The 19,659-nt window shown below is 53.0% G+C and overlaps 1 protein-coding gene across 1 annotated transcript in view; it reads left to right on the top strand.

Moving 5' to 3' along the window:
- The window catches only part of HECTD4 (HECT domain E3 ubiquitin protein ligase 4), a 139,656-nt gene extending 125,259 nt beyond the window's left edge, over window positions 1-14,397 (top strand). Inside the window, exons 65-78 of the mRNA XM_077747960.1 lie at window positions 92-198; window positions 658-781; window positions 1,968-2,103; window positions 2,426-2,816; window positions 2,939-3,061; window positions 3,445-3,633; window positions 4,415-4,534; window positions 5,212-5,367; window positions 6,737-6,840; window positions 6,947-7,168; window positions 10,056-10,219; window positions 10,322-10,517; window positions 10,956-11,178; window positions 12,186-14,397. Of these exons, the coding sequence (XP_077604086.1) occupies window positions 92-198; window positions 658-781; window positions 1,968-2,103; window positions 2,426-2,816; window positions 2,939-3,061; window positions 3,445-3,633; window positions 4,415-4,534; window positions 5,212-5,367; window positions 6,737-6,840; window positions 6,947-7,168; window positions 10,056-10,219; window positions 10,322-10,517; window positions 10,956-11,178; window positions 12,186-12,322 (2,392 nt within the window). The 3' untranslated portion in view covers window positions 12,323-14,397. The remainder of the gene's footprint in view (window positions 1-91; window positions 199-657; window positions 782-1,967; window positions 2,104-2,425; window positions 2,817-2,938; window positions 3,062-3,444; window positions 3,634-4,414; window positions 4,535-5,211; window positions 5,368-6,736; window positions 6,841-6,946; window positions 7,169-10,055; window positions 10,220-10,321; window positions 10,518-10,955; window positions 11,179-12,185) is intronic.
- Window positions 14,398-19,659: the final 5,262 nt, after the last annotated feature.

Below are 19,659 nucleotides of genomic sequence, written 5' to 3'. Positions count from 1 at the left end.
GTCTGAACTAATGCGTGTTGGAGGATCTCCGAGGCCTCTGTCAGGCACGGTGTGGGTACGGGAACTCTGACTGCAACGGCTTGGGCTACAGCAGGACCGCCTTAAGTGAGAAGAAGCCAACTGTGAAGCCAAAGTCCCCAGAAAAGAGCAAGCCAGATGAGAAGGACCCAGAGAAGTCACCCACCAAAAAACAAGAAGGTGAATGAGTAACTGGGCCTGGGCACTAGTAGGCCCCTGCGACCAGCATCCCGGTGTTTGCCTGACTGGCCAGGCTCCCTTGGGGTCTAGGTTAGGCAGGGCCTCAGTGCCATCTTTGAATTTATGGAGGTTAGAATAGTAGCTCCCAGAATACCATGCACCCAAGGTGAGTTGTAGATGACGTGAGTGAAAGCAAAGATCTGGAGATCAGCTTAGAAATTCATTTCCAGAAGGCACTTAACCTGGGCATTAGAACTTGAGCTTCATAAAGGCCCAAGCGGAGCTGGAGAAGAGTCCAGCTGTGCCTCCCCTACCTTGTGAAGTAGGAGGTTGTGCGGAGTCAGTGACAGAGCCCGGAGGGCCGGGAGGTGGGGCACTATGTGGACTGGGTCCTGCCAGAGACGCCCCTGCCCGGGAGGTTCTTCCCAATGCCTAACGGTCTGAACGCTTCTCCATCAGTCCCTGAGGAGAAGTATCTGACCTTGGAAGGATTTCACAAGTTTGTCATCGATCGAGCCAAGCAAGACATCCGTAGCGTCTGGAGGGCGATTTTATCCTGTGGTTATGACCTTCACTTTGAGAGGTAAGAAGTTGTCCCTCAGCCCAGTCAATACCTTGTATAAAAATTGTTTTCAGGAGCACCTGGGTGGCTCAGTCAGTTGAGTGTCCAACTCCAGATTTTGGCCCAGGTCATGATCCTAGGGTCATGGGATCGACTCTCCCCACCCCCCCTACCGCATTAGGCTCCACACTGAGCATGGAACTGTTTGGGATTCTCTGTCTTACCCCCTCTTCCCCTGCTCATTCATGCTCTCTTTCTGTCTTTAAAAAAAAAATTGTTTTCAGCTACCAGATCTATTCCCAAGAAATCCTTCCAAGGAACCTGTCTGTCTTTCTTAATGCCTACTGAGTTATTTTCAAATTTTTCATAATATTTAAAGTGGGTGTTAGAACCCAATTGGAAACAGACTCTGTTCTAAACAATAAATTCATTTTCTCACAGTTCTGGAGGTCAAGGGTCAAGGATCCTGACTTCTGTCCTTGTCTTACTGATGGATGGTCGCCTTCTCACTGCGCTCACATGGGCCTGCCTGTGTGCGGGGGCGTCCCCGCCGCCTCCCTGCTTCTGATGAGGATGCTGGTCATCTGGTCTGGGCCCCGCCCTGATGGCCTCCTTTAACTTAACTGGGAATGGGAGGGAGACACACCTCATTCCCAACAGGGATGATTTCTCTTTCCAAAGACCCTTTGTTCCTCAGAGTCCTACTCTGTCTCCGGGTCTCCATCGCCCACACTGCCTCCTTCCCAGGTAGGAACGCAGCAAGGTCTCTGCTCTCTCAGGTCCCCAGGGCCAGACAAGGCTGGTGTCCCCTTTCTGGCTGTAAGGGAGTCCCGGCAGGCGTGGTGTTTGCACCCCGGAAGACACCTCCCTACCCTACTCTGCGTTCACCCCCTGCGCACACAGCAGGGCGTGCCAGGTGTCAGGAAAGGAACGGCGCGCTCTTTTAAAAAGCCGTTTCCAGGGTTCAGAAGCTGTTAGCTGCTTGGCACCGTCATCTGCTCCTTCATGGAAGGCTCCGAATCTGACCCGGTGGGCCTGCATCATGGTGGCAGGAACGGGTTTCCTGGCTTGTAAGCCAGTAGGAGAGAGAGGACTCGGGGGCTTTTGAAAAGTAGAATCCCCTGTTTGGGACTAGAGAGCATTGGAAGTGGGAAGGGTGCGGCCTGGACTACAGACGGACTCCCAGGCCACGCTTGTTAACGGCTAGAGCGCTCCCTCCTGCTCCCTCCTCCGGGGCCTCCTTCCCCACCTGTGGAGAGCAGCCAGCCGGGAGGGGCTGTGAGGGGGCCCTCCCGGCAGAGGGGGTCCCGGCAGAGGAAGCTCGCTCTCCAAGCCCTGCGTGGGTAACACAGAGGCGGCCTGCCCTGAGAGGCTCTGCCCCCACCCCCAGGTAGGCCCTCCTGAGGTGCTGTGCTGTGCTAGAGGCACCCATCCACCCCCCAGCCTGCCTGCCCCCTCGGGTGAACAGCTTAATGTTTGTAGGTTAAGGACATGCGCAGGTAATAAAACCCCATGCAGTCTGTGCAGGCACAGTGATTTGGTGCCCGGCGGCCTTCAGGAAACGTGCCTCCCAACATTTTCTGGGGGTAGAGTTTTTTCAGTGCTGCAGTGGGATCAGACCAGATAGCTGCCTTTTCCCTTCTTCCGTCATTCGCGTTACTGCAGTGGAGGGCTCCGTGGTCCCGGAGCGTGGGCGTTTGCGTCGCGTGTGATGTTGCTGCGGTTAAAGCGACGCCCTCCCAAACACACCTCTGCCTCCTGGCGTGGCTCCGNGAGCGAAGAAGAGGGAGAGGAAGGCACGAAGCTGGGGCCGTGGCTGCATTACAGTTTGTAAGGCCTCCTTGTGTGCTCACTGCAAGGAAGCAGCGGGCGCCCGGGCTCCCTGCCCGGAGGGCANCGAAGAAGAGGGAGAGGAAGGCACGAAGCTGGGGCCGTGGCTGCATTACGCTTTGTAAGGCCTCCTTGTGTGCTCATTGCAAGGAAGCAGCGGGCGCCCGCCTGGCTCCCTGCCCGGAGGGCTCAGTGGGTGCTGCCCTGGTGTCGGCAGGAAGCAAGGGTCAGAGTTGTCCGCGTCCGTTAGAGGCATTAGCCGTTGTCAGAGAGCAGGGCGTCTTTACTAAAAGCTAGGGATGCGCGAGCACACATTAAGTGCACGCACAAACAGACGTTCTCCATAAGTCCGCCCCTGGAAGGTGGCCCCTCGGCCTGCTGTGCGCATGCGCACCACGGCGGCTTTTGAGTCTGTTCACTCTTGGTCAGACAACTGTCCTGGGCCTTTGCGCTCTTCCCGATACTTTGAAGGTAAACGTGACCCATACATTGTCCCAGTGTCCCTCTGTCACAGCTGGGGAGGAGACAAATGTGAGGACGAACAAGTAAGACTATGTGCCAGGGTCTCCATGTTCTGGTCTTCATGACATAGGTCACTTTTGGGGAAGCAGATGAAAGGTACACAGGACTCTGTACTGTTTTTGCAACTTCCTAGAAGTCTAATTATTGCAAAATCGAAAATTAAAAACCGCACAGGGTGCAGTTCTGGCAAGGCCCTGAAGACAGGCGGAGGGACCCTTGGATTCCCTAAGAGCCCGAGCCTCCAGGCCAGGCAGGGCCTTCACCCTTTGCTCCTGCTCGGCCTGGGCGCAGGCAGGTTGGGGGCACACTGCCTTGGCATCTCGGGGTGCCAGGGGTGCCCTGCGGGAGCCCCCTGGTCCCCCCTGTGTGCNGAGATGTGCCTATCGAGAGCCTTCGCCTGCGCTTCGCCTTGCTCCAGTCCCTGAACACCACGCTGGAGACCTTCTTCCTGCCCCTGGTGGAGCTGCGCCAGACCCCCATGTTTGCCCACAGCATCGCCGCCCTACTGAAGGAGGCCAAAGGTCAGTGCCGCGCCCGCTGGGCCAGAGCCCACAGCTGCCCGGGAAGACCCGTCTCGCACGCGACCTACGTGTGTCCCCAGCCCTTCCAGCCAGGAGCAGTTCCTTCAGTAGTTCTCTGAAATATTAAATTTACTAACGTTTTTCGGAGCTGGCTCAGTTTGAGGAGCACGCGGCTCTTGATCTGAGTTGTGAGTTCAAGCCCCATGATGAAGGTAGAGATTACCTAAATGAGTAAATAAAGCTTAAAAACAAAAAGTCTTCAGGTTATATAGAAATATGTAAGGCTCTGACTAACCATCTCCCTCTCACATTCCGGAGATGATCATGATGATCATCATGATCAGCTGAGTACCTGTCTGTCCTTCTAGACGTTTCTGTTCACATATGAATAGACATACACAATTTCTTTTAAAAAACCAAAAGTGGGTATGCTAGCATACGTTCTGTTCTGCATCTTCATTTTCTGGGTTTTTATCGTTGGCCATTTCAGAAAACACTGTAGCAAACGTCCTTGTACTTTATGTATTTCTGCCAACTAGGTGTTTCCTGGGCACGAGCGTGACAGAGTCAGGGTTCACGTGTTACCATCTGGGTAGCTGCTAAGGACACGTCTTCTGGAAAGTCATGACCGTGGCGCCCGAGTGCCTCGGGCCTGCAGGGCGTCCCAGAAGAGACTAGACAGACCCAGAGGGGACAGCGTGTCCTCCGCCAGGCCTCAGGGTCACAGGGAAGGAAAGGAAGCAGCCCCATCCCAGCCTCTCTCCCATACTCCTCCCTGCAGGGCTCATCTTTTACGACACGAAGGTGACAGTCATGAATCGGGTGCTAAATGCCACCGCGCAGAGGACGGCTGACCATGCGGCTCCAGAGATCACACTGGACCCCCTGGAGATCGTGGGAGGTAAAATTAGCTCCACAGAGCGGAAAATACAACATAGCCATGATCGAACAAAGGATCTAGTTGATTTGCACAGAAAAGAATCCTCTAAGAAGGGAATCCAGATGCTCATCTGGCTGCTTCGTCTTTCTCCTCGAGTGCCCCAGCGTGTGCCTCCCACCTTCAGGGTCCCCTAGTGAGCCTGTCTTCTGGGCAGCAAGGGCAAGGGGAGGAGCTCCCCGCTTCCTGGGGTCTCGCCTTCGCTCCCCACTCCCTAGAGGCCTGCCACGTGGCCACACCTAACTGCAGGAGAGGTGGGAAGTGTCCACTTCGGGTGGCCGTGGGCTTGCTAGAATCGGGGTTCTGGCATCGGAGAAGAGGGGGGGATGGCTCCCGGGGAGGCAGCCAGGAGTCTGCCATGGCCTGTGAACCCACACACACCACGAAGGGCACGGATGGGAGGAGAGGACGGAGGAGCACAGTTAGGGAGGACCCCCTGCTCTCCCCGGGGACGGAGGGAAGGCCGAGAGCTACACGGCTGAGGCACGCAAGACGTTCCAAAAGCAGAGAGAAGGCAAGGCGGTGGAGCCAGGGGCAGGGAGAGGGCCGAGAGGCCGGCGCAGGCCGGGCAAGGTGTCCGTCCTGGGCTGGAAAAGCAGAGGAAGGCGCTGGGGGTGGTTACTGGTTCCTCTCTTTCCCAGGGGAGATCAGAGCTTCTGAGAACTCCTACTTCTGCCAGGCCGCCAGGCAGCTGGCCTCGGTGCCCTCGTCTCAGCTTTGCGTCAAGCTGGCTAGTGGCGGTGACCCCACCTACGCCTTCAACATCCGCTTCACCGGGGAAGAGGTCCACGGCACCAGTAAGTGGCGGCCCCCGCCGGGCTCTGCAGCCAGTTCGAGGTGGAGGCTGTGTTGAAAACGACAGCATTCCTGGGTTTATTTTTAGCCTAAACTGCCCACAGTCTCCCCCACTGGCAAGACTGTGTCCTCGTTAGCCTGCTCTGCAAAGCCAGGACGACCGAAGGGCTCTCGGTGCCCCCGTCTCCCATGGGACGCATCGACACTCTGAGCCCGGCTGCCCTTCCTGGGGGAGGGGCCGACCCAAACCGAGGGTGCCTCTGTTGTGTCCACTCAGCACTGAAGGGCGTCCCCTGAGTGCTGACCAGCGAACCCGACCTGGGACGGCTCTGGGCTGAGGTTCCCCAGCAAGCGCCGGTTCCCACGCGGGCCCGGGGGCAGGTTTTGGGGGCCCGGCCAGGGCCACCAGCGGGCACCGTGGCGCGCTCTGGGCGCACCAGCCACCTCTCGGGACCGCTCTTACCGAGTGAGCGCGGAACGTGCCAGGCCCACGCTCACACCTTCCACTCCTCACAGCACCGAAACCGCACGAGAGACCGGCCTCGTCCCACCGGACTGATGGGGAAACTGGGACGCCGCCAACCTAAGTAGCTTCCCCGAGGTCAGGCAGCCAGCTGGCGTTCCACGCCGGGTCGCTCTGATTCCCAAGCCCAGCCCTTGGCGGCTGCAGCAGGCCGGGTCTCCCGCTTCTCCGTGGATGTCGAGTGAGAACATCTGTCCCCAAGCACGTCCTCTGCACGGCTCCTACCGAGGAGTGTGCACGCACAGCTGTCCTCTGGGCTTCCTGACCTCAGGGCACTGACGGGTGCACAGGGGAGAGGAGACGCGGCCACAGAGGCGGCGGCAGGAAAACCGCGGGCACGATCGAGATGACGGCAGCAGGGATGCCGATAATCGCCCGTTGCCCTTTGCAGGTGTTCATGCGTCGGGCTGTTCAGCCGACGCTGCTCACTGGACAGACAGACACGGGGCACCTGGGCCCGGGTGGGGGGGCAGCGCCGAGTGGCACGGGCGGCCCCGCTCCTGGTACAGCCAGGAGCGACAGACGTGGATTAAACGAGCCCGCGTATCTATGTCAGCTCACGGCCGTGCGAGATGCGCAGGGCTTTGCATCCCGTCTCTCTGAATCCTTGAAACTAGCCTGCGACGTAGGTACGGTGACTGTCCCCCATTTGACGGAGGGGTCACTGGGAAGTGATTACCTGGGGGCCCCCCAGCCAGTTAAGTGGCACAGCAGGACTTGACCCCGGGGCTCCCGGCCGTCAGGCGAGTTTTCTCTCAGCTGGAGCTGCGTTCAGGTTGGCGAAGGAGCTGCCGTTGCGGGTGGGCCGGCGGGTCCCCGACTCCCACCGGCCTCCATCTGTCCCGCAGGTGGCTCTTTCCGGCACTTCCTGTGGCAGGTGTGTAAAGAGCTGCAGAGCTCCTCACTGTCCCTGCTGCTCTTGTGCCCCAGCTCGGCCGTCAACAAGAACAAGGTAAGACAGCCGAGTCCCAGGCAGTGGCCTGGCACACGTGTTCTTCGGGGTGGGGGGTGGGGGGGGACAGGCCCCGGTGGCCACTGCATCTCTGCTCTGTCTCCAGGGCAAGTACATCCTCACCCCGAGCCCCATCACGTACGGGGAAGAGCAGCTGCTGCATTTCCTGGGCCAGCTGCTGGGCGTTGCAATTCGAGCAGATGTCCCTCTTCCCCTGGACCTCCTGCCTTCCTTCTGGAAGACACTGGTGGGTGAGCCCCTGGACCCTGATCAAGACCTGCAGGAAGCAGACATACTCACCTACAATTATGTCAAGAAGTTTGAGAGCGTAAGTGAATAGTGCGTTTATCCTGGGGACAGCAGAACTCCAGAGCGGTGTCCCCGGGGCTCACGGCTGCCTCTGTGACCTGCCGTTTGCTGGGCCTCCAAACCCTCAGAGTCTTGCCCCCAGAGACCGATTGGGATGTCCCAGAGAACATTCAGGAACGTGCATCGACCCTGCCAGGCCTGCTCTGTGGGGACAGAAGCCTCTCTGGCTTGACAGCAGCAGACCGGGGGTGACTATTACGCCCTGTTGGGCCTCCCGAGGACACAGGGGCGAAGGGTTCGCGGCAGCTGACTGAGCAGGCAGGGGTGTCAAAGTGGTAGGAGGCCCACTTGTAGGAGTCCCCACTTTCACTTTTAAGAGCTTGGTTGGGGGCACCTGGGTGGCTTAGGTCGTTTAAGCACCCGACTTCCGCTCAGGTCAGGATCTCACAGTTCTTGGGTTCGAGCCCTGTATCGATCGGGCTGTGTGCTGACAGCTCAGAGCCTGGAGCCTGCTTCAGATTCTGTGTCTCCCTCTCTCTCTCTCTGCCTCTCCCCTGCCCATACTCTCTCCCCCCCTCAAAAATAAACAAAGACAAAAACAAAAACTTGATTTCGGGGCCTTAGAGCAAGGGAGACCGGCTCTTGGGGGTCACCTGGGATTGGTCAGGAACAGAGTTGGGGACGTAGCTGTCGTCTTCGTGCCTGGGGACACAAAGAGGTAGCGAGAGCTCGGCCATGTCTGACCGGCCCCCTGGCAGGGGTGTGGTCAGCGCTCAGGCTGCCAGCTGGGCCCATGGGAGCCATTCGGGTCTGTCCACCGGTTAGCAGTCATGGAGGCCTGCCGTGGGCCAGGCTCTGGGCTCTCGCCCCAGCCACAGGAAGCTTCCAGGTGGTTCTCCCGATACGTGAGGCCCTATCAGAAAGGCTGTGTGCGCGAGTCCTCGTGGGCGGGCTGGGAACAGAGCCACCAGGGGAAGCTAGGCCTCTCCGGCTGAAAAGCCTCCTCAAGTTAGAGACAGAGTGTGGAGGTGCCTCTGCCCCAGGCCTCCCCCTGGACACCAGTCGCCCGTGCTCACAGGGGAGCAGGCTGTCCGCTCTCAGCCGGAACCCCAGCTGGAGGAGGACACAACTTGGGCCCTCTGAGGGGCCTCGTTGCCAGGCTCGCCGTTGTCCTCCCCTGAGCCGCCATTGAGGGCAGCCAGCGCCAGGGCGCTGGATTAGCGGTTGGCTTCTCAGCAGAAGCAGGGATCTAAAAGGTCAAAGCAGGATCGCCCCTTCGGGCCGGGGATTTCTGGATGCCTGCCCGGCACTGCTTTGAGAAGCCCTCCCAGGGCTGTGGGTAGCAGCAAGGGTCTCGGTGTGAGACAGTGTCCAGAGAGACCATCCAGCCTGAGCCTTCTTTTTTTTTTTAATTTTTTTTAATTTATTTCTAGGAGAGAGAGAGACAGCGTGAGCAGGGGAGGGTCAGAGAGAGGGAGTCACAGACTGAAACAGGCTCCAGGCTCCGAGCTGGCAGTCAGCACAGAGCCCGACGTGGGGCTCGAACCCACGAACCGCGAGATCATGACCTAAGCGAAAGTCGGACGCTTAACCGACTAAGCCACCCAGGCGCCCCAGCCTGAGCCTTCTTTCTGAAGGCATGCGCAAAGCCACAGAGGGCGTCGGGATAGCAGACCACACCAAGGTTGGGGCACACAAACCGGGAAGAATATTCAGAACTTCTGGTAGTTGTACCGGTCACCTTCAACATCCCAGAAGTACAAGTTTATTCTTCTCTGGGCCAGATCCTAGCATCTCCTTGGTAGCCTAGCAGGTACATTAGGGTTTTGTAGACCCTAATTTTTGTGTTTTAAATAACTTGCTTTTATTTTTTTTAATGTTTGTTTATTTTTGAGAGAAACAGAGACAGAATGTGAGTGGGTTAGGGGCAGAGAGAGAGGGAGACACAGAATCTGAAACAGGCTGCAGGCTCCCAGCTGTCAGCACAGAGCTGGACACAGGGCTGGAACTCACACGCTGTGAGATCATGACCTGAGCTGAAGTCGGACGCTCAACCGACTGAGCCATCCAGGCGCCCCTTAAATGATTTGCTTTTAAAACGAAATGTGGACTGGGGCGCCTGGGTGGCTCAGTCGGTTAAACTTCCGACTTCAGCTCAGGTCATGATCTCATGGTTCGTGAGTTTGAGCCCTGTGTCCGGCTCTGTGCTGACAGCTGAGAGCCTAGAGCCTGCTTCGGATTCTGCTCACGCTCTTTGTCTCTGTCTCAATAATAAACATGTAAAAAATGGGGCGCCTGGGTGGCTCAGTCGGTTAAGCGTCCGACTTCAGCTCGGGTCATGATCTCACAGTTTGTGGGTTCGAGCCCCACATCAGGCTCTGTGCTGACAGCTCAGAGCCTGGAGCCTGTTTCGGATTCTGTGTCTCCCTCTCTCTCTGCCCCTCCCCCGCTCGTGCTCTGTCTCTCACTATATGTCAATAATAAATAAATGTTAAAAAGAATAAAAATAAATGTAAAAAATAAAGCTAAATATGAATATATATTTGGCTTCAGGCAAGGCTGAATCCAGGAGCTCAAATAATGTCAGTAATTGGTTTCCAGATGCCCCCTAGTAGTTTAAGATGTACCATCTTACAGTCTTGTCCACATCAGTGACAGTGAGCTGCTGCTTCTAACTGGTAACAGGAAGATTTCATTAGCCAGAGTCTCATGTGGCCTGGCCCAACCCCTAACTCATGGCAAACTCATTGGCCAGGCCTGTGCCACGTGCACATCCGTAGTGGCTAAGCGTAGTCTCCGTGCAAACCAGTAGTTGGCGTCTGCCCACCTAGAGGTTGGGGTTCCGCCTTCGCCGGGACCTTGGGAGCAGGACAGGCAGTTACCGTCCATCTGCCTCCACCCTCCAGATCAACGATGAGACCGAGCTAGAGGCCCTGTGTGCCGAGATCGCCTCCCAGCACCTGGCCACCGAGAGCCCCGAGGGTCCCAAGCCGTGCTGCAGGTTCACGTACCTGACCATGACGGGCGAGGAGGTGGAGCTGTGCAGCCGCGGCCGGCACATCCCCGTGGCGTGAGTGTGTGCCCGCGGGGAGGGGCGGGGAGGCCGTGCGGCAGGACGCGGGGCGCCAGGAAGGGTGGCAGGNCCCCTCGCCGGGGCCCCCGGCGCCCGCAGGTGGGAGAACAAGGACATGTACGCGGCGGCCATCCGGGGCCTGCGGCTGCGGGAGCTCCAGAACCCCGAGTGCGTGACGGCCGTGCGGGCAGGCCTGGGCGCCATCATCCCCCTGCAGCTGCTCACCACGCTCAGCCCGCTGGAGATGGAGCTGCGCACCTGCGGCCTGCCCTACATCAACCTCGAGTTCCTCAAGGTCGGTGGCCGGGGGCCTGCGCGGGTGCGCCCCGTGTGTCCCAGCGCCCTGCCCTCACGTGCCCCTCCGCGTCACAGCCCGTGTCTTAAGCCGCGTCCCGAGGTGAAGACCGCTGCTCAGCCGCACCCCGGCCTCACAGGCTGGCTTCTTGCCGGCGGCCAGACCTTGCCCAGTGACTTCCCATCTAGGGGGCACGGTGACAGGACCCGTCCGGTGTACTCACGGGTAACACGCCCGGAGCCTCTGCTCTGGGCACGGTATCCAGGCGGCAGCCACGGGGCAGACACCGGCACGGCTGCCTCTGCCGCCTTTGTCATTGTCGTGGTCTCCTAACCTGTGTCCCACGGCCGTCGTTTCCCCGCTGCAGCAGCCGGGCCTGGGGCGGTACTGGGTGAGCAGAGGCCTGGGCCGCTCACATCCGGGGCCTTCCTTCCCCAGGCCCACACCATGTACCAGGTGGGGCTGATGGAGACAGACCAGCACATCGAGTTCTTCTGGGGGGCGCTGGAGATGTTCACACAGGAGGAGCTGTGCAAGTTCATCAAGTTTGCCTGCAACCAGGAACGCATCCCCTTCACCTGCCCCTGCAAAGATGGGGGCCCAGACACAGCCCACGTGCCCCCCTACCCCATGAAGATTGCTCCCCCAGATGGCACAGCAGGTACCGCCTTCCCCTTGTGTTCTGAGTGGGACACACAGGCACTTCTCTCCGTGGGGAGCTGGGGGCTGCCGAGCCCTGCAGGGGGGAGGGACAGCAGTGGACAGCTGAGCCCAAATGTAAATGGGGGACATGCCTGCACAGGGGAAGGGGTCGTCATGTGCCTCTCAAACCTCACCTTAGGGGCGCCTGGGTGGCTTAGTTGGTTAAGTGTCCGACTTTCGCTTAGGTCATGATCTCGCGGTTCGTGAGTTCGAGCCCCGCGTCGGGCTCTGTGCTGACTGCCAGCTCAGAGCCTGGAGCCTATTTCAGAGTCTGTGTCTCCCTCTCTCTCTAACCCTCCCCTGTTCATGCTGTCTCTCTCTCTCTCCTAGAAATAAAAATTTAAAAAAAAAAACAAAAACAAACAAACAAAAAAAACCTCACCTTAGCCAGGAGTCTGTATAGACCCAAAGTTGATCTCTTTTCTGATTTTTTTAAAGTATTCATCATTCTTTAATGTTTTTTTTTATTTTTGAGAGAGTGGAAGCAGGGGAGGAGTCGGGGGGAGTCAGAAGATCTGAAGTAGGCTTTGCTTTGACCGCAGTGAACCCGGTGTGGGGCTTGAACTCAAGAACTGTGAGGTCATGACCTGAGCTGAAGTCGGACGCAAGCAACTGAGCCACCTAAGCGCCCCTAGATTCTGATACTTTAAAAAGTTAAAGGGGCTTTTTAGAAATATTTTAATTTTCCAACTTCTAAATATAGGAAAATAACAAAACAAGACCCTTTGCTGGCTGAACAAACATGTTTACCCCCAGATTCCCTCAGGTCAGCCTTCTGGCGCCGGTGCCGTCCAACTTCCGTCTGCCATTTTCTCCTCCGGAACCTTCTCTTGCCCTACCTCCTCCTGCTTGGGCCTTCGTTAGCTTAGAGCTGCTCGAAGAAGCAAACCTGAGAGCAGGGACCCTGGGATCGGAGCCCAGCCTCTAACACTGGCCTGGTGCGGTTTGTTTGTTTGTTTTTTGCAGGTTCCCCAGACTCTCGCTACATCCGAGTGGAGACCTGCATGTTCATGATCAAACTTCCCCAGTACTCCTCTCTGGAAATCATGCTGGAGAAACTTCGTTGTGCCATTCACTACCGTGAAGACCCCCTGAGTGGCTGAGGGGAGGGATCCCTGGAGTTAGTCCGTCACCGAGGCACCGCTCCGCCGGCTTGGGAAGCCTGCCACTGAGGGCACATCCCTCCGGGCCCTGCGTGAGGAGTTGGCGACATTTTGCTTTTCCAAACTTTTGTCCACGTTCCAGGAGTTCCTGGAAGACTTAACCTTTTGTATTTGTATGTTTTGTGATGGGTTGGTTCTTTTACACCTGTTTGTGGTATGTTTGTAGGATAGTTTAGTTCCCAGGCAGCCTGTGTCTCATTTGATCTTCCTGGACATTGTCTCTCATGGTCACCGGATTCTGATGCCATTAAGGCCCCAGTTCCACATCATGGAACCAGCCAGCAGGAAGGTGGTGGTGAGATACCTACGGCCACACAGAGCATCCTGTTGTCTCTGCACATCTTCACAGACAGGTCTGTGGCCCTGCCCCTCCTGCCTTGAGCTGGAGTTGATGGTTGATGCAGCTCCCGCAGGCCGCCTTCCATCTTGAAAGGGTTGGGCCAGTTACGCCAACGTGGGAGACACACAGGGAGCTTTCTGTGCTAATCTTCCAGCTTTCAAACCTTGTTCATGGTCTGGGTTTTTCAGAGGAAAAGCACCCCAGTGGCTGCCCCGTCCCTTCCCCCCCAAGACAGCCCTCTGCTCTCCATCTCTCCTGGGTCCCCGATGTGACAGTTTTCTGCTGAGTGTTCCTCAGGAGCCCGAAGGGTTCGTTCTGACCTTAGTTCACAGCGAGGCGTGTCCCAGCTCCAGGAGTTCAGGAAGCCCAGAGGAAGAGGGCCAGTGCTCGAGGGGGGCCTTTTTCTGAGACTCTGAACAGGAAAGCACATGATTCAAGCTTACCCCCCTTTCGTACTCAGAAATGGCCCTTCCTCACCACAGTGTTGGTGACGGGAGGAACAGAAGGGCCACATGCCCATTTTAAAGAGACTGACTGAGGTGCTCTGCTCAATTCAGGGTCTACTTCAGTGACCAAGACCTTCCAAGGACCACTGTGGGGCCCTTCTGCCCCTCTGGCCAGGCCCGCCCCTTCCCCCCCCCCGCGACCCCACATGAGCGTGTGTGCCAGGGTGGAGCTGCTCCAGGCTCACCTGCTGCCCCAGTGCATTTGTGCCCCAAACAGGTCTTTGTCCGATGGTACTTTGTTCAAGAGCAGCATATGCCAGCTTGTTGGACACTGTCATTTTGGGCCTTGCCGGTTCTTCTAGAATTGCATCACTGTATTTATTGTATAATATTGTGAATACTGAAGGTTCTGAGTGAGTGCTGACTAGAAGGCTCTGGAGTGTGCATGCTGGGGAGAGAAAGCTGTGCTTTTCCTTTCTCTGCTGTGGCCCTGGCCTGTTGGAAAGATGTATGGATTTTAGAGTTAGAGCCATTACCATCCATCTCCTCCCTCTTATTCTTAGGAAATGCGTTAAGGACCATATCCAAATGACTCCCCAACCTAAGGAAAAGCTAAAACTGGATGCATCAGTTACATTTGATGCAGGGGCAGTCCTGCCTGGAGAGGAGTACCTGCACGCAGGCTCCCTGCTTGGAAGGAAGATGGTTGGCTGCTGCCTCCTGGGGGCCAGAGCCCCGTTGCCTGGGGGCCAGACCAGGATGTAGTCCTGACAAGGATCCTCTTATTTCATTTCTGCATAGCGAAAGAGCCTTTGGATTATTAGAAGTGGTTCTTCCTCTCTGTATTTTTAAATTCTTGGTCCCCTCCAATCCTTCCCATCCCTTGAATGGACACAGAATTGTTAGCTACCTCCCCAAGGGGGGTTTGGGAAGCTGCTTTTGGCCCATCACTTGATTTGATGACAGCTGTGAGTAAGATGTCTGCTGCTAACACGACCGCTTCTCCCAGAGAGCACATTGAGAGGTCCAGACCGATCCAAACCTTGGCCCTAAAAAAACGTGTGCTGTAAAGTTACTTGATGTATATTTATTATAATTATTTATGGTTGCATTTAACAAAGTTTTCATTCAGTTTGATGCTATTTACACCACTGCTGTGTAAAGAAAGCTCACTACAGGAAAAAAAAAAAATCGCACCAATAAATAACCTTCATCTAATTTTGATTTACCGTAAGAGTTGCGTGGTCCTCTACTCACTGACAAGATTCAATGGCTGACATGCTTGGACTGCATGTTCTGGCCCCTCATCATACTGGAGTTAGTCTGTACTCTTACGCCAGGGCGAGGGTTTTCCTCAAGTGGATCACTGCACTGGAAGAGGGTGGGAGCCAACAGTGGGTTTAGAACTACTGTACAAACGGGAAATGCAGAGAAGACACAGACTTAGTGCTGCTTTCCTAAGGTCGACGTTCTGCCCTCTTCGTGCACAGCTGTCCTTGCCCCCTGCAGAGGGAGCCCTGTGGTCTGCATGCAGGAGCATCCACCCTCCCGGGCATGCTCATCACCTCCTCCTGCTCCATGGGTGGGGTGGGGGAGGGGTCCTCACACAGCCCTACTTAGTTCTTCTCTTGACCCTACTTTTCCTACACTTAATTCTTTTAGGGGAAGTGTCCCACTGAATGTCTTTATTATAGGAAGAGAAAGAGTCCTCCTGGATGAGGAACAACTTCCCTCAGGGTGCTAGAAACCACAAGAGCAACCACTCACAGCCAAGAGAAGCTGGGGAGTGAGATGCTTGACTGGAGATACCGGCTGAGCACAGCAAGGATTTGCCTGCTCTCCAGGATGGCTGAGTTTTTTCTTAAAGTATATTCAAAGTTACACTATCCAATAATAGAAGACATTCATCCTCACTAGTCATCAGGGGAATGCAAATTAAAATCACCACAAAATCTATACAACCACCCCCGAAAGGGAAAAACAATACCAGGATTGGTGGAAGGCGTGCAACCAACAGAACTCTGCTCTGGATGTAACTACAACTACTTTGGAAACTGGTGCTCTGCACTACACCACCCCTCAGACCAGCGATCCCACGCCTAGGTGTAAATCCACCAGAACACACACACACACAAGTATTCGCCAAAAGACATATGTAAGAATACTCAGAGCAGCAATAATAATAACCAAAACTAGAAAGAGGTTGAAGGTCTGAAGTAGAAAAAGTTATGGCACACAATGGAATACCATATAGGAAGGAAAGCAAACTGCTACCTGCAACCTACGGGTAAGTCAGAAACACAGTGTTCAGCAAAAGGAAGTTCATAAAATGAACGTCGTGGTATGAGTTCATTTAAATGTTGAAAGTCACAAAAAAAAAAATCTTAAAATGTCAAGATTATGGTTATTTTGGATCCCAAAGAGGAGGACAGTGACTGAGGGGTCTTCCGGTGTCCTGGTACTGTTTTTGATATGGGTGGTGGTGACAAATAGGTGTTCAGTGAATTACATGCTACCGTGCACTTTTCTGTAGGGATGCTCTACCGTATGTATAGTTTCTTAAAAATACAAGTACACCAGGGGCGCCTGGGTGGCTTAGTTGGTTAAGCGTCCGGCTTTCGCTTAGGTCATGATCTCGCGGTTCGTGGGTTCGAGCCCCGCGTCAGGCTCTGTGCTGACTGCCAGCTCAGAGCCCGGAGCCTGTTTCAGTCTGTGACTCCCTCTCTCTCTGACTCTCCCCTGCTCACGCTGTCTCTCTCTCTCTCCTAGAAATAAATAAAACATTAAAAAAAAAAATTAAAAAAAAAAATACAAGTACACCAGGGCCATCTGGCTGGCCCAGTGGGTAGAGCATGTGACTCTTGACCTCTGTTTAAGCCGCACGTTGGGTGTGGTGGTACCTACTTAAAAAAAAAAAAAGATCCCAATGCCTCCGTGCCAAGAAAAAGTATATCAAAATGAAGAAATCAGGAAAAACATACATTCCATCCTCACAAAACCAAAAGAATTTCAGCTGAAAGGACAGCTTCTGAAAGAATAAATGACCTAAGAGCACATCATGGGAAGCAAGCTCATCGTACTTCCCTTGGAAAAACCAAAACGTCCCAAAGGGAAGAAGGAATTAGAGGCCCCCGTGCCAAGAAAAAAACAAGGATTATAAATTCATGTAGGAAGCAGGAGCTCAAGCCCACCACCCTGCAGAAAGCCAGAAGCCCTATTTGGGAGAATCAATCTCAGCAGCTGAGACCCCAGCCCCACCCTGAGTTAACACAGCACGAAGACACTTTTTAGGACTAAACCAGAAATAAGACCTATAAATTCCGACAGTGGGGGCTCCGCAGTGAAAACACCAGTGAACATGAACAGTTAAAGAAGCTTCTCATGTTTAGTGCCCTAGTCTTAGATACAGACAGCCAAGAAACAGATCAGGAAAAGTCTGTAACATGAAATACCAAACAAAAATAGATAATACAGACTAGAACAAGATAAACATCTATGGCACAAAGTATGTGAATGGGAACGTACTATATTAGGGCACCTGCCTGGCTCAGTTGGCGAAGCATGTCACTCTTGGTCTCATGGTTGTGAGTTTAAGCCCCATGTAAGGTGTAGAGATTACTTAAAAGCTTAAAAAAAAAAAATTACTGCAGGGACACCTGGCTGACNTATATTAGGGCACCTGCCTGGCTCAGTTGGCGAAGCATGTCACTCTTGGTCTCATGGTTGTGAGTTTAAGCCCCATGTAAGGTGTAGAGATTACTTAAAAGCTTAAAAAAAAAATTACTGCAGGGACACCTGGCTGATTCAGTTGGTAGTGTGTGTGACTCTTGATCTCGGGGTTGTAAGCCCCACGTTGGCTATAGAGATTACTTAAAATCTTGGGGCACCTGGATGACTCAGTTGGTTAGACTTCTGACTCTTGATTTCAGCTCAGGTCATGATCTCCTGTTTCACGAGATCGAGCCTGCACTGGGCTCCATGCTGCAGTCAGAGCCTCCTTGGGATTCTTTCTCTCACTTGCTCTCTCTCAAATAAACTTAAAAAAAAAATTACTACATCTGTTAAGGGGGGGGAAGACTGTGGGAAAGGATAAAAGGTCGGAAATACCAGAAATCCATTTAATATAAAGATGAAAGGATAAAGTTGAGGAAATCTCCCATAGGGCAAAAAGAATGAAAGGAAAAAGGAGGGGGTGCCTGGATGGCTCAGTCAGTTGAGCATACAACTTGGCTCAGGTAATGATCTCACAGTTTGTGAGTTCGAGCCCCACGATGGGCTCTGTGCTGACAGCTCAGAGCCTGGAGCCTGCTTCAGATTATGTCTGCCTCCTTTCCTTGCCCCTCCCCTGCTCACGTGTGCTTGCATGCATGTGTGCTCTCTCTAAACTAAATAAACATTTAAAAAAAATTTTTTTAGGGAAAAAGGGATCAGTCTAAGATGATCAACATCCTACTATCACTGGAATTCTGCAAAGAGAAAAAATAGGAGAGACATAACCAAAATAATATAAGAAATTTCTGAAAAACAAGAGGTCATGAGTTTCCAGACAAAATGCTAAGTGTCCAGCTCTTTGAATGGAAAAAGATTCCACATCACTTTACAACATGGGGAAATTTAAAAATACCAAGGACAGACATCCTAAAAAGCTTCAAGGGGAAAAATTACAAATCAGAATGGCATTAGGCTTTATAATAATCTGGAAAAAAAATGCTTTCAGGACATTTCTAATCACAATAAATGAACAAAAACCAAACTTACACTCCCCACCTCAACAACTAAAATAAAAAACCTACATATGTATGGTTCTCAAGTAATAAAGAACCAAACTGCGAAGAGAAAATAAATATGGTGGGCCCTCCTATTGCCCCAGCTTATGGCCTGGATAGTTTTCAGACACCAGCAAGAGGAGGGGAAACCCAAGGTTGAACTCAACAGTCTCCCAGAGTTCAGAAAACAAAGCATCCAAGGAAACCAAGGCAGCTAGTTTGCAGGGCAGAGTACTAGAGAGGAACAGGTGTATAGAGAGCTCTGCAGACCTCTTGAGAATCCTCAAGTATTCAACTGAAGACTGATAAGCTGAAGCATATAAGGAAACTGCCAGAGGCTGGGAAAAGAACCAGCTAAAAGGATTAGAGCTGGTGAAGAACAGGAAATAGTTTCTATTCCTAGCCAATATAGAAAACTTTATAACGTGTGGGACTTTGGTTTTGCCTTAGTAGTGAAGCAAAATTAGCCCAATTCCTATTCAGGTCCCACCTAATAAAGCTTCAAAGTTTGACCCAGAAGGATCAAGCTGTCTCCAAGTGACCATATATAAAAACAAAGCTCAAAAATACAGGAAATACATGGGACACCTGGGTGGCTCAGTTTATTGAATGTCCAATTCTTGATCTCAGGTTTGTGATTTCAAGCTCCATGCCAGCATGGAGCCTACTTTAAAAAAAAAAAAAAGTAATACAAAAATACCCAACATGTAAGTAGGTAAAATTCAGAATGTCTGGCATCCAATTAAAAAAAACCACTGGTCATACAAAGAAACAACAAAACAGCACCCAGAAAAATCAACTGCAACTGACCCAGAAATTGTACAATGATAGAATTAGCAGGCAAGAGCATTAAAACAGTTACTACTCTATACAATAGGTTTACAAAACTAGGAAAAAAACACTGAACATGTTAGGTAGAACCATGGAAAATATAAACAACCCAAACTGAACTTCTAGAGATACAAACTATAATGTCTGAGGTGAAAACTGGATAGATTACCAAAAGATGAGACTGCAGAAGGTTTTAGTGACCTTGGAAGCATACAAATGATCCATCTAAAAACAGGAATCCAAAAAAGTGAAGAGTATCAATAAGATATGGCACTTCAGGGGCGCCTGGGTGGCTTAGTCGGTTAAGCGTCCGACTTTCGCTTAGGTCATGATCTTGCAGTTCGTAGGTTCGAGCCCCGCATCGGGCTCTGTGCCGACTGCCAGCTCAGAGCCTGGAGCCTGCTTCAGAATCTGTGTCTCCCTCTCTCTCTGACCCTCCCCTGCTCATGCTGTCTCTCTCTCTCTCTCTCCTAGAAATAAATAAAACATTAAAAAAAAAATTTAAAAAGAAAAAAAAAGATATGGCACTTCATTTGGCCTATAATAATACAAGAGAATAATTCCCCAAAGAGAAGGAAAATGGGGGAAGATAATGGCTGAAAATGTTTCCAAATTTACTTGAAAACTATAAAGATGCAAGAAGTTTAACGAACCTAAAGCACAAGAAACAACTATTGGTGGTGATGGCTGCAGAACAACAGTGAATGTACTGGATACCACAGAACCATACAAGGTACATCACAATCAAATTGTATAAAATCAGTGATAAATCTTAAAAACACCCCACACAGAGACACATTATGTACAGAAGAACAAAGATAAAGATGGCAGATTTCTCAGTGGAACCAATATGAGCAAGGAGACAGCAGAGCAACATATTTAAAGTACGGGGAG

The sequence above is a fragment of the Crocuta crocuta genome, unplaced genomic scaffold (assembly GCF_008692635.1).
Source record: "Crocuta crocuta isolate KB4526 unplaced genomic scaffold, BGI_CrCroc_1.0 scaffold29, whole genome shotgun sequence".
Lineage (NCBI taxonomy): Eukaryota > Metazoa > Chordata > Mammalia > Carnivora > Hyaenidae > Crocuta > Crocuta crocuta.
This window is presented reverse-complemented; position numbering and strand designations above follow the sequence as displayed.